General features: G+C 40.9%; 1 protein-coding gene and 1 long non-coding RNA gene across 3 annotated transcripts; one reads left to right on the top strand and one right to left on the bottom strand.

Annotated features, from left to right (window-relative positions):
- Positions 1–4,657: 4,657 nt before the first annotated feature.
- On the bottom strand, positions 4,658–10,654 carry LOC116049020. 2 transcript variants are annotated; one of them, XM_035993496.1, is made up of 21 exons: positions 10,513–10,654; positions 10,352–10,407; positions 10,163–10,252; positions 9,944–10,071; positions 9,704–9,844; positions 9,565–9,633; positions 9,283–9,453; positions 9,053–9,149; positions 8,077–8,294; positions 7,795–7,945; positions 7,523–7,731; positions 7,299–7,413; positions 7,013–7,209; positions 6,789–6,903; positions 6,520–6,692; positions 6,330–6,418; positions 6,129–6,247; positions 5,552–6,048; positions 5,305–5,452; positions 4,859–5,193; positions 4,661–4,759 (listed from the first exon to the last, which is right to left on the bottom strand). In XM_035993496.1, exons 1-21 carry the CDS (start codon positions 10,533–10,535, stop codon positions 4,739–4,741), a joined length of 3,162 nt encoding a protein of 1,053 aa, XP_035849389.1. In that variant the 5' UTR covers positions 10,536–10,654; the 3' UTR covers positions 4,661–4,738. The 2 variants fall into 2 exon arrangements, with proteins under 2 accessions (XP_035849390.1, XP_035849389.1); XM_035993497.1 differs by lacking the exon at positions 5,305–5,452 and having other exon boundaries at positions 4,658–4,995; positions 5,602–6,048; positions 10,513–10,649.
- A 57-nt stretch (positions 10,655–10,711) lies between these two features.
- On the top strand, positions 10,712–12,297 carry LOC118493506. Its single transcript, XR_004895455.1, has 4 exons — positions 10,712–11,013; positions 11,100–11,155; positions 11,237–11,400; positions 12,169–12,297. It is a non-coding gene; the product is annotated as an uncharacterized LOC118493506 (long non-coding RNA).
- The last annotated feature ends 884 nt before the right edge of the window (positions 12,298–13,181 follow it).

Raw genomic sequence — 13,181 nt, 5'->3', positions numbered from 1 at the left:
GCTACTTGTAATTCTAGAAATTCCCTTTTTCTTGCAGGGGGACAATGCAGTGTACGTATCCTGTGGCTGGACTGTTAGTCTCTTCTCGGTATACAGATTTAAGTCTTACTAGGGCTGTGCAATTAATCGAAATGTAATCGTGATTATGATTTCGGCTCTCAATGATCACAAAAACAGAATAATCGAGAAACAATTATTTAGTTCATTATGTTTCGCAAGTAAACTCTTATTGTCTCTTGTGTTCTGAATGGAAAAAATAAAGTTTCAATAGGAAAAGTATTAAGGCAAAGTTCACAGTTGTATGTGTTTTTTCACTGTTGATTTATTTAACTTATTTTCCCAATGCTTTTTAAGTTCAGTAATTGCTTTCCAGAAGTCAACAAGTAATCGTGTTAAATTATCGTGATTTCAATATTGACCGTGATTATATTTTTTCCCATATTCGAGCAGCCCTAAGTCTTATGTAGCTGGTGTCGGCTGTATTGTATATTCTGCACACTCCACCGAAGGTAGATGGTTCACCTGTTGAACTGAATAAACTAAATCAAATATATTGCATGCCTACAATCTGTTCTCTATACTCTAGGTCTACGGAGTCCCTTCAAGCCCACTTCAATCCTTCAAACACCAGTGCCCACTACCATACCCACCCCAAGACCTGTTTCAGTGCAACCTGCTAACTGGCCTCCTTGTTATGTACATCAAAGTATCCATCAAAGTAGTATGAGTAAAAAAGGTCAGTACTTAATTAAATTGAAATTTAAGATGTCTTTTCCTAAACCTTTTTAATTCTCTTCACAGGAGCCGGAAGAGCTCTACAATCCAAAGTACACACCATATTTTAAGACTTGGTGTTTTAATTGTAATCAATAAATTGGTCTTAAAATAATGCATGGCTTGTTATTATACTTAAACCAACTCTGCATGAAGGACAAACCCACTTGTTCTACTTTGAGTAGCTGATTTCTAGAGAAGATGACTGTTTTGGATCTGATACAACAGCTCTACTTCGATGCAGAGCTAGATCTAAGTAAAGTCTGTTTAAAGAGCCCTTATAATAATCATTTTCAGTGTTATATTTGTACTCTTGGTGTCTACTAGAATAGGTTTACATGCTTTGATGTTCAAAAAACATTGTTTCTAATACCACCCATTGCTGCAGTGCCTCCACCTGAAATGGTCTGTCTCAGCTCTTGGCCTGCGTTCCTGAAAATCCCAGTCTGCTGATTGGTCAGCTGGCCCAGGCAGCACCTATGGGCAGCACAAATTAAAAACTGGGCTGGCTTTCTCAATGACATCAATTGAGGAATTTCAAATGGGAATGTAGGTGAGGCATTTTCAGGCAGTTGAGAAAAAGTGCTGGCTGTGGGAGAGAGAGCTCCATTTGCAATGAATATTTTTTTTATTTATTTTTATAAAACTTATTACATACACAAAACTCAACACACTAAAAGCTGGGGGAAAAGCATATTAGGGGCTCTTTAACTTTGACAAGTGTAAGTTGAAGGAATAAGGACAGTCTGGTGTCATTGAACGATAAAAGAAGCCAGGTCCCTTTTCTCATTACAAACCACCATAACTCCACAGTTCTTTTTAAAACTGTTGACTATAACTGAAGCCTCCCTATGTTTTTTTGACCAATTCCTTTGACATTAAACAGCAGATAGTCATTTAACAACCACACTGCAAATCCTTAGCCTTGCTCAATAAATGTGAGGCCTTACCTGAAGGACATAATTTGACAAACTAAGCCTACATCAAGTTGTTGCTTTTAAGTGTTGGTCCCACTATTTTATATTTTAAATAGCTCTCTGTCCCCTGGCTGTTTCTTTATGCCTGAAGCAAAAAGTAGGGCATCCATTGCTCAAGAAACCTAGCCTTGACCCTCTGGACTTACTAAATTACAAATTTTAGTGAGGGAAGGTTTACAAGTTATTTCTTAATGATCTTTTACTCACAGCTAATGCTTGCAATTGTTTGATTTTAATTCTTTATTTGAGCTCTGCATTTGACATTTGCATTTTATTAGATTGCTTTTAAGTGTGTTGGCATCATGGACACTGTAGTCATTGGCGATGCCTCCTCTTCTGTGGCCCCTCTGCCCTGTGGTGTTACCCAAGGCTCCATCCTTGGCCCTTTCAGTGTATAGATGCTGCCATTGGGACATATAAACACAAAATCCAGTACCATTGTTGTATATACAATGCAAAATACATGCAAATGTCTCCCTTAAAAAACAGTGAAGTAAGCAACACTCATCAGTTATCTTGTCTGTCAGCAATAAAGTGCTGATCTGTCCCAAAAGCTTCTCCAGCTATATAAAAAATCAAATGATTCTCTTTGGTCCCCCAAAGTCAATCCCTATTGTAAAAAAACATCTTGGCTCCAGGTCTACAAATGTTAAACCAGCAGTCAGAATATTTGACAGTGACCATCTATTTGAAAAACATTATTAAAGTAATTCAATCATGTTATCAGCTGAAGAAAAATAAAATATTATAAAAATATTTTTCTGTTGAACTTCAGGGTCATTCATGCTTTGATTTCTTCTCTGATTATTGTAATTTATTGTATTCAGGCTTAAGCCAAAAGACCATCTCAAGCCTTCAGCTTGTACAAAATGCAGCTGCTGAGCTTTTAACAAACTAAAAGACAAGCACTTTCATGTATTTATAAAGACAACTCGCATTAATTAACATTTCTGTTAAAGGTACAATATGTAACATTTCTGCATTAAAATGTCTAAAAACGACTATACCTATGTTATATATTTTGTTGAGTTGTGTACTTACACTATCCTAAATGTTTCCAACAATGTTCAAACCCAGAGAAATCTAATTTTATTTTAATGACACAGGATGTTTAATTTAGTCGCCTGTCAGTGGCATCATAAAACCTTTGACCCCTCAGGTTCCTCTAACTTCCATCAAAACACAGGCACCCAGATGATACGTTTGGGAGTAATCGTAAATCATACAATGTCACAGAAAGAATAATACTCAGTAACTGTAATACAGCTTACTTGCTTTCTGCCACACAGCATCATTTTGTCATTGCTTACATGCCACTTACAACACAGTAATACAGCAGAGATCTTATATATTGATACATTTCAATATCGCTTAATGTGCTACATTGACAAGTGACGTTAGCGTTAGCTCATGCGAATGCTCGGTGGGTAACGTTAACATTACAACATCGTTCAACATGTTCATTAAGAACAGAACTGGGCTAACCCACGATTACGTTTAACGTTAGTGTTAATGGTAGCTGTATAGATAAAAGACAAATCTAATGCTGATTTAGCCAGCTATCCCACCCTGTTTTTTCTGCCTCACTCCCTACCGCTAAGGGACTTCAGTTGGGATGAAAGTGGACAACAGCCCCAGGGCCTTGACAAATCCGCAGTTGGCCAGCAGCCAGCCACTATCATTAACTTACAGCAATCCGAACCCAGCCAGTAAACTCCAGTAACAGAAAGTTTTATGTTCAGTCGGGGAAACAGACCATATCGCCCCAGACATCAGAGTCTGGCTGGCTGCGGTGTTGTGCTGAAATTCTTCCCCCTTAAGCGGTCTTCTTTACAGTTACCTTTGACCCACAAATGGTGACTGTCCTGTGGACAAAAGGTGAAGGTGGGGAGAATCCGAAAGCAACACCCGACAACCATCCTATTGATGGAGGTGTCTCGTCCCTGGAGATACTGGTCGAGGAGACAACAAACCCTTTTCCCCTCGGTGCCTGAAAACATCCAAAAAGTGACACTGACGTGAAATATATTGTGATTTTGTGGTTTTAGCTGTTGGCTAATGTTAACTTGCTTGTTCGCTAACTGGTCAACTAGCTAGCAAGCTAACATTAGCTACCAATACAAATTGAATCAAGAAAATGTAATTAATTTATCAGAATGACATGAATAAATGTTAAACATAACATGTATAAAACAATAGATAAACCTAGCTAGCAGTGAACAGATATTTTACTACAACTCCCATAATGCCACTACCCAACGTCATCTAAAGTCCGTGTTTACAATAATTTTGATTGAGAGACCCTTAGCGGCAGAAAATTACATAATGTACGTTTAAATGTGCCAGTGTTGGCCAGCTGGCTAATTTTCAACTCTAGTCCTTCAGCAAGATGTTTTGAGACCACACTTGATGGTTCAACTCCTAGTTACATTGCTGAATTGCAGCTACCCTAAGAGCTGAAGCGCAGCCTCAGATAGGGCTCTGCTGACTGTTCCTGAGGCCCAGCTCAAAACTAAAGATGTGCATGCTTTGCATTCAGGGTCCGTCGGTTGAGGATCTGAGACTTCCAGGAACCTTAAAAATAACTTCTCAAAACGAAAAATCTTTATATTATGCAAGCATTTTTACATGTCTTTGTTATTACTTTCTATTTCCATTTCACTTTGTATTGTTGGAATTGTTTCATTGCAGTCCTGAAATGTCTTTTTAACCACATAAAAGCACTTTATTACTTTGTACCGCACTCAAGTTCTCATTGATTTCAGTCTCAAACCCTCAGGCTGGGTCCAACCTAGCAGCTCAAGGATCCTGCTCTATATCAAGTTCACAACACATCTTATGGTTCTTTGAGCTACTTTAGTTACATACATTTGTCACATTTTCATGTTGTCTCAATGACCAGTCAGGAGCATTTAAGATACAAATTTATTGAGCTTTACATTTAAAACCCATACAATCACAATCCAAATTATGGCGTCACTTTAGTTTCAGATGACCCTCTGGCTCCTGTTGAGAGAATTCAACAGGATGACAAAAAAGACAAATTAACCAAATTTCAGATTAGCAACAAAGCTACCTTACTTCGGGACATCATTTAGAAAGCTGGATGCTGTCGTTGAGACATCGTTTAGAAAGCCAGATGCTGTCGTTGAGACATCGTTTAGAAAGCTGGCTACTTTCTTTGAGACATCATTTAGAAAGCCAGATACTTTTTTTGAGACATCATTTAGAAAGCCGGATACTTCGATGTACTGAGCAGAATGCCGGTAAGCAGGTGGCATTTGAAGCACTGTAGTGGTCTTAATTGATACTTTCTTTGAGACATTGTTTAGAAAGCTGGATACGTTCTCTGGAAAGCTGGCGATGTTCTTTGATACATCGTTTGGAAAGCTGGAAAAGTTCAAGCTGGATAGGTTCTTTGAGACATTGTTTGGAAAGCTGGCGATGTTCTTCGCAAAGCTGGATACGTTCTCTGGAAAGCTGGCGATGTTCTTCGCAAAGCTGGATACATTCGAGACATTTGGAAAGCTGGCGATGTTCTTCGCAAAGCTGGATACGTTCTTTGAGACATTTGGAAAGCTGTCGATGTTCTTTGATACATCGTTTGGAAAGCTGGAAACGTTCAAGCTGGATAGGTTCTTTGAGACATCGTTTGGAAAGCTGGCGATGTTCTTTGATACATTGTTTGGAAAGCTGGAAACGTTCAAGCTGGATAGGTTCTTTGAGACATTGTTTGGAAAGCTGGCGATGTTCTTCGCAAAGCTGGATACGTTCTTTGAGACATTTGGAAAGCTGGCGATGTTCTTTGATACATCGTTTGGAAAGCTGGAAATGTTCAAGCTGGATAGGTTCTTTGAGACATCGTTTGGAAAGCTGGCGATGTTCTTTGATACATTGTTTGGAAAGCTGGAAACATTCAAGCTGGATAGGTTCTTTGAGACATTGTTTGGAAAGCTGGCGATGTTCTTCGCAAAGCTGGATGCGTTCTTTGAGACATTGTTTGGAAAGCTGGCGATGTTCTTCGCAAAGCTGGATGCGTTCTTTGAGACATTTGGAAAGCTGGCGATGTTCTTCGCAAAGCTGGATAGGTTCTTTGAGACATTATTTGGAAAGCTGGCAATGTTCTTTGAGACATCGTTTAAAGAGCCAGATACTTTCTTTGAGACATTGTTCGGAAAGCTGGATACTTGGATATACTGAGCAGAAGGCCGGTAAGCAGGTTTAATTGAAACACCTGCTTGAGTGGACAATGGTGTTTGAAGCACTGTTGTGGGCTTGATGGTGGGACTCCGTAGACCTAGAGTATAGAGACCAAACAGATGTTGGCATGTGATACATTAAGTATGCGTTTTTAAGTTAAATAGGTAAAACACCAACCTTCAGTGGAGTGTGCAGAACGCACAATACGGCCAACACCAGCTGTGTCAGACTCAAACCTAAATACTGAGAAGAGACGCAACAGTCCAGCCAGAGGATATGTACACTGCATTGTCACCCTGCAAGACAAGAGGGATATGTTTGCATTTAAAAGAAGCTGAGGGAGTGGTAATAGCCAAAATAGTTGGGTTTAAAATATACCTGTCAAAATCATTGCTGGAGTCAGCTGGAGCATGCAACTTCTTGCTGAAGAAAATCTCATTTTCATACGTCACATACTCTTTACCAAGCTGGAGAAACCAAGCATAACATTTGGGTGCTCATACTGCCAGATATGAAAAGTAATTTTGTGAATGAGTTCAAGAGTTACATTGGTAAGCAGCAGCAGTACCTTTACTGTGGATCCACAGCTGTTGATTGGAAAAGAGAAGAGAGTCCTGGTGCTGTCCATCTCTTTGGGTCCACAGTTTTTGTCTACCAGGTTGGTTCTAGCAGGAACTCCTTCACTTGTGATGACCGAAGGCAAGTCAGCCACCACAGTTATCCTGCCATCAGCCGAACACACTGTAGAGAAATGCGTTTTAGCACTTGCGTCAACTATATGGAGATTCCACCTGCTCTTACAGTAAAAATAAAAAAAAAAAAAGAAATAGTCCTTACCAATGAGTTCAGTAGCAGAGAACTGACAAGTCTTGACAATTGACTTTTGGACCTCTGTTTCATGATCCCGCATGAGGAGCTCAAAAGTGCCGAAGAAGCTCTTCAAAGTAATGTCCTTTTTTAAAAAATAAAAAAAAAAAAAGCAGCGTATTGACTGGTGTCCATGTATAAAATAACGTCACATTAAACACAAGTGTTGATGCTTCCAGTTAGAGTCATCTCACCTTGTACTTGTAGCCATGAGTGAAGAGCGGCACCTCGAGCAGCAGTCTCTGGCTATTGTTGCTCATGACGTAACCGTGCTTAGTTGCCAGCTCTGATGTCAGCAGCTCTGAGCCGATACTGATCTCCCACAGGTAGTAAATAGGCTGGTGGTCCAGTTTAAAGCTGATGCCAGACTCAGAACAGACAGCATCAAAGGCTAGAGGAGCCGTTATACAACACAATGGGTTACTCCGCTTCATACACAAGTAGGCTTGACCAGGTCTAAAAATAAGGCTAGTGACTTACAGGTATCAGTTAACGCCATCACTGATGCTAGTTGGTAAAAAGGCTCATTTTCAGGCAGAACGGTCAGTGTGTAGTTGATGTCCAGCCTGTGCTGCATCGTTGCATCTTTGATTAACTAAAGGAAACAGAAAATACATGTTGAGTCAAGCCGGATGAAGTTCCTATGTATAAACCAGCATGACATCTGAAGATCCAACCAGACAAATAATGCAAAAACCTTTTACCTGCTGCATGACAACAGGGTCCTCAAAAGGCACCTTCAGAGTGTAGCCATGAGTGTGGTTGGGAGAAACAACTTTTGTGATGTTGTGGCTGCTTGTATTTGTAAATGGAACTGTAAATTTCTGTCCATTCAAATGAACCGCAGTCAACTCGACGTCTTCAGGGACATCCCCGAGGTAGACCGTGAATGTGCGCTCCTCAGGAACTGTTCCTGAAATGAAAAGCCATTTAGATTACCGTTTCTTCAACTTGGCAAGCGCCTTGTTAGACTTACTGTTTTCAGTGAAAACAGGGCGTGTCAGCAGGGGAGTGGCCAGTGTCCTGTGAATGCGAAGTCTGGTGTCAACATGATCCTCATCCACTGAGATTTGCTCCAAGTAGAGATGAAAGATGTAGAACTCATAGAGGTTCCCAGACACAATGCTCTGTGAAAGAGTACAATTTATCAGGAATTTAAATTTGCAACTAGATCAGAAGTCAATAACCCTGATTTACATTTGAGTGCATCAAGTTGACTCAGACTAATTTGCAACTTTTCCCATCAGTGCCTCCTGACCTTCCTGTATCCTCCTTCAGCATTATAGGGGATGCTGATCTTGACTGTGGAGTTGTGCTGCTTCACAATGTAGCCTCTCTCTTCTGCAACTGGCTGCTCCACAAGTTCGCCATTGACTCCAATGTTGACCTGCATCCTTTGTAGACCAGACACCAACAGATGCAGCACCTCAGGAGTCTCCCACATAATGTAGCCAATGTTGTCATATGATCCTTTATCTGTGGGATATTTCACCAGTATTATGGCGTTTTTCCATTACATAGTACCTGCTCGACTCGACACACTGCGCGTCCGTTTTCCATTACAGATTTTAGTACCACCTCAGCGTGGCTGGTCGTCTTGCCGGCTCGACGCACACACCATCGCACAAGTATAACATCAGGCCACTTGAGCTTGTTTCACAGTTCTGTGGAGGCTCCACGCAGAGCTTTCGCCGTAGCCTATGTAATATGTGGCCTGATGTATACATTTGTCAGCTGGTGTGTGCGTCGAGCCAGCATGTGTGTACTTAGGATACGGCGAAAGCTCTGCCTGGAGCCGCCGCAGAACTGAAACAAGCGGCACCGTAGTAAACTGCCGTGACCTAACGCGACACACAGAACTTCGAAGGTGTGTGTTGTTGCCAGAAGACACATTTTATTTCAGAAGAAGCTGGAGGCAGCGCAAAAAAGAAAAAAAAAAAAAAAAAAACAGCTGGCTAAACCGTTTAAAAATAGCGAGTTTGTTCAGGACACCCCAGTCTGTCGCTTTCACTTCACCTTTTCGGCTCACCTCAGCTCGCTTGGAACCTCGACTGAGGAGGTACTAAAAAAAAAAGTACCTGTTAGCAGGTACCAGGTACTTTTTTTCGTAATGGAAAACCAAAAAAGGCGAGTAGAGTCGAGGCGAGTAGGTACCATGTAATGGAAAAGCGCCATTAGTTTCATTTGCTGTATGTCAAGGGAAAAAAAGCCACAGCATAAAAGATAATACTGACGCATAGAGCAAGCAGCCACCAGGTCAACCATAATTAAAACCCAGCTATGTCTGGAGAATAGTGTTGCATGGACCACCTCTACTGGAACACCATTCACCTAGGGGGGAGGAAAGAAAGAAAGACTAAATAAACACCTGCTTTGTACCAAATGCTTTACTGTACAAAACATAACATTGAAGAATTTCAAAAACCATGGACTAGATACCCTAAACTCTGCATCAGTTGTTTACCTCAGTGCTGAATGAGTCAGGTTGTCCATACGGAGCACGAAATACAAGCCTTCCATCCGTCAAGTCAAATACATATCCATGCTTCTTAGCCGTTTTAAGGCTAATGGGCATCAGCTCCTGCTGCACACTCTGAAACATCACCTGCCAATCTGAAGTGGCTGAGGCATAGGCCTGAATAAAGCACATTGTTAAACCGCCATTTAATTGTATATACTTAATGCATTTTATCCAACTGCAGGTGACAAATTCCAAACATTTCCCAGAAGACAATGTCACACATACCGTTTTGACAACAGCATCCCAGTGATCCTTTGTCCCAGTTGGACAGGCCACATCACTCCTCACAGACACCTACAGAGAAACCAGTGTTAGTAAACATTTGAAATTCCACATATTTTACATAAGATACAACCAAGCTTACTTCCATGTAGTTGACCTCACAGGTAACCTCTCTGGGAGACCAGGGGAGAGAGGGAGAACAGGTCTTGTTTAAAGCATAGGTGACTTCCTTTCCTTTGTGTGTCACAATCAGGTTGAAGTTGAATGTGAACACTTCATCCTCCTGAAATATCCAGTAAAATAAGATGTATGAAAACAGTGTCCCTGAAAAAAGGCCACACATATTGTTTGCATAAATAACCCAAAACTGTTTTGTACAGACCTTGTTGTCAGTGTGGCAGCTGAAGTAAGAGGCTCGGAGCTCCACATGTTCCAATGGAGGTAAAACACTGACACTGTAGCCACATTTTGCTGCATACTGCTCAGTGATGGGGTACACACCTGTCTCATCTGAAAGACAGTCACTAGTTTTGTCTGCTCAAACTTCAATTTTCACATGGTTTCTGACCCCTAGTTTGTAATGAAGCTGTGCATGACTTACCAACAGCCTCAAAGGAAGGTTCATTTCCAGTGAAGACGTGATCAACAGCTATCATGAAGTAACGATCACGACACTCCATCTGAAGAACTTCTGCATGAACAAATGGGTTCAAATCTAAATGGGTTCAAATCTAAATATACGTGCTAAGGACTAATGGGCATGTGTTTAAGCAGACGTTTTAATTCTTACCATTGGGAATCTGATCACATTTTGCAGTTGTCCACACAGACAGGAGAAATGTCACACTGTTAAGACAAAATCATGTATTCAAAATGCATATATAAATTGAAACCATAAGGTGCACTAACAGCAACCAACAGCTTGTAAATTGCTATGATCCCACACCTTACCTAAGGCAAAACCCAAAAGCCATAGCCACTGATGTGTTGGCAGTGTCTAAAGCTAGCCTAGCTGCTAGCAAATTACACCTGCTAACCAACACAAACTAAAGTGAGCCACTTGCTTTTTTTTTTGTATATCCTGGCCAAACTGGCACTATGTGCTGCTGTCTGCTACACACCAGTTTTTATAAGTCAGTTTCTCTACCCATGAGGGGTAAAGGCAAATCTAACCTCATCAGCTGCAACTGATTGAAAGAAACCTTGATTGCTAATGAGCTACACATGTGGCTGTAACACCTGAGGGCCTCTGGTTGGTCGGTGAATAGCCTGACTTGTAAAAACTGGTGTGTAGCAGACAGCAGCACATAGTGTCAGTTTGGCCAGAATATACAAGCAAGCAAGTGGTTCACTTAAGCTTGTGTTGGTTAGCAGGTGTAGTTTGCTAGCAGCTAGGCTAGCTTTAGACATTGCCAACACATCAGTTGCTATGGCTTTTGGGTTTTGCCTTAGGTAAGTTTATTTAGTTGCGACACAACCCATTAAGTTTTAATTGTGCTGAAATTTTAGCATGCAAGACACATGCTTTTGTATTACAGTGTTGCCTTATTCCATTCTGTGTGGTCAGCTGTAGAATGTACCAGCTTTCCTGAAGGTAATTCAAGATTTTTGCTAATTTCACTTACAATAATAAAAACATATCCATATTTTGACCATAACTTGTTCGTGCACACAGGAGATCTTCATATGGAGTGTCATGATCGTTACTTCATGATAGTTGTTGATCTCTCCTTCACTGGGAAGGAACCTCGCTTTGAGGCTGTTAAGTTCTTCTTCTTCTTCTTGTTCTTCTTCTTCTAGCAGTTGGCATCCTATGCGTTGCATTACTGCCTCCTAATGGTAATTACTCATTATCTTTTTATTTCATTTCATTATACTATAATTAAGTAGTTCAATTTATTTATAGTATCAAATCATGCGAGTTATCTCAAGACACTTTACAGATAGAGTAGGTCTAGACCATACTCTATAATATAGAAAGCCAACAATTCCAGTAATTCCAAAAGAGCAAGCATTTAGTGCGACAGTGGCGAGGGAAAAACTCCCTTTTAGGAAGAAACTTCGGCAGACCCAGGCTCTTGGTAGGCGTGTCTGATGGTGCCGGTTGGGGGTGTGATGAACAGTGGCAATAATAGTCACAATAAAGATAATGGAACTATGACTAGAAATAGTAGTTGTAGTAGTTCATGGCATAACAGGGCACGGCAGGGCGTTACAGGACGTAGCAGGGCACAGCAGAGCATAGCGGGGCGTAGCAGGGCGTGCAGCAGGACCACGGCGACAGCTGCAACAATGGTGTCCAGTGCCTTTTCAAAAATGTAAATATGTTTCCATCCATTTACGGAAACCCCACTTTCAAGAGCATCTTTGAACCTGATTTCCACTGGTCCTAACTTATCCAACATGTGCTGTGAGGGATAGAAGAATTTAAGTCTCTCATATAATCTTTTATTCCATTAGTACTGCATCTTCAATCTAATAAATAGGGAAACATTTCTTAAGTTATCAAGTTACTGGTTTGCTATTTCAGCTCTATACCTTTACTATCCACGAACAAGTTTGGAGTCATTTTTGAGCTGTATTACTCGTGTAATATTTCTCTTCCAGCTGGGACAGGAGTGTACCCCATCACTAAGCAGTATGCAGCAAAGTGTGGCTACAGTGTCAGTGTTCTCCCTCTAAAGGGCCACATGGAGCTCTGAGCCTCTTACTTCAGTGGCCACACTGACAACAAGGTGCTTACAAATTGCATATAAAATGTGTTTTTTTTTTTTTTCTTTCTTTCTTTTCACACAAACTAAATTATTGGGGGTGGTAACCCTTAATTCTACTGGATATATATTTTAGGTTATTCTCACTTTGTCAGACCTTCCTCCACCGCGGCGCTGCAGAGGAGGGTCTGGCTAGCCCACACAGCATGGATGGGAGAAAAACGTGCTCTGGTTTATTGGCTTTTCTTTAAACCAATCACAATTGTCTTGGGCGGTGCTAGGCAGCGGGAAAATCCACGGTACCACTGCAAAATAGCCTCAGGAAGGAACTTGTTTTGGTAGAACGTGTACGTTCAAAAGTTGTTTAGTCGTGCAACAGAAAACTCATATTGGACATATAGTCTAGCTAGCTGTCTGGATTTACCCTGCAGAGATCTGAGAAAAGGTTAACCAGGGAGGTCAACTATGGAAGCAAGCTCGGTTACATGTTATGTTACATTTGGGGAATTTCAAATGTTTACTTACCTTGGTTTGTCTGTAGGTGTCTGAAGTGGGAAGTCGCCTGTTCATCTGAGACAGAGTTGACTGGAATGCTCTACAAACTCTGTTTAACTTGAGCGCTGTTGAATATTTTGAATATAAGTTTATTCTATCAGTACAACCATTAATGTCTCCCTTTTAGGCATATACATCTGCCACTTCAAAATGGCAGGTGATGTTGCACAGAGATAGAGAGCTGTTTCTGCCCATGAACCTCTCTGAAGCTCATAAGCATGGATATGATTTGACCTGACAGATGGAAGGCTGGTATTTTGTACTCCGTATAGACAACCTGACTCATTCAATCCAGGGTAAACATGAAGAGCATTAATGTGTCATCTTGTCCATCTGTTAGTATAGAGCTCTCGC

The sequence above is a fragment of the Sander lucioperca genome, chromosome 17 (genome assembly GCF_008315115.2).
Source record: "Sander lucioperca isolate FBNREF2018 chromosome 17, SLUC_FBN_1.2, whole genome shotgun sequence".
Classification (NCBI taxonomy): domain Eukaryota; kingdom Metazoa; phylum Chordata; class Actinopteri; order Perciformes; family Percidae; genus Sander; species Sander lucioperca.
This window is presented reverse-complemented; position numbering and strand designations above follow the sequence as displayed.

What these genes read in the sequence shown, in the direction of transcription:
- LOC116049020 (XM_035993496.1), bottom strand. Translation starts at nt 10,535, where the DNA reads ATGGCTTTTGGGTTTTGCCTTAG. An exon ending in CTCTGCTACTGAACTCATTG is followed by an intron (nt 6,693 to 6,788) that starts GTAAGGACTATT and finishes ATTTCTCTACAG; the next exon opens with TGTGTTCGGCTGATGGCAGG. An exon ending in ACGATGTCTCAACGACAGCA is followed by an intron (nt 4,760 to 4,858) that starts TCCAGCTTTCTA and finishes AATTCTCTCAAC; the next exon opens with AGGAGCCAGAGGGTCATCTG.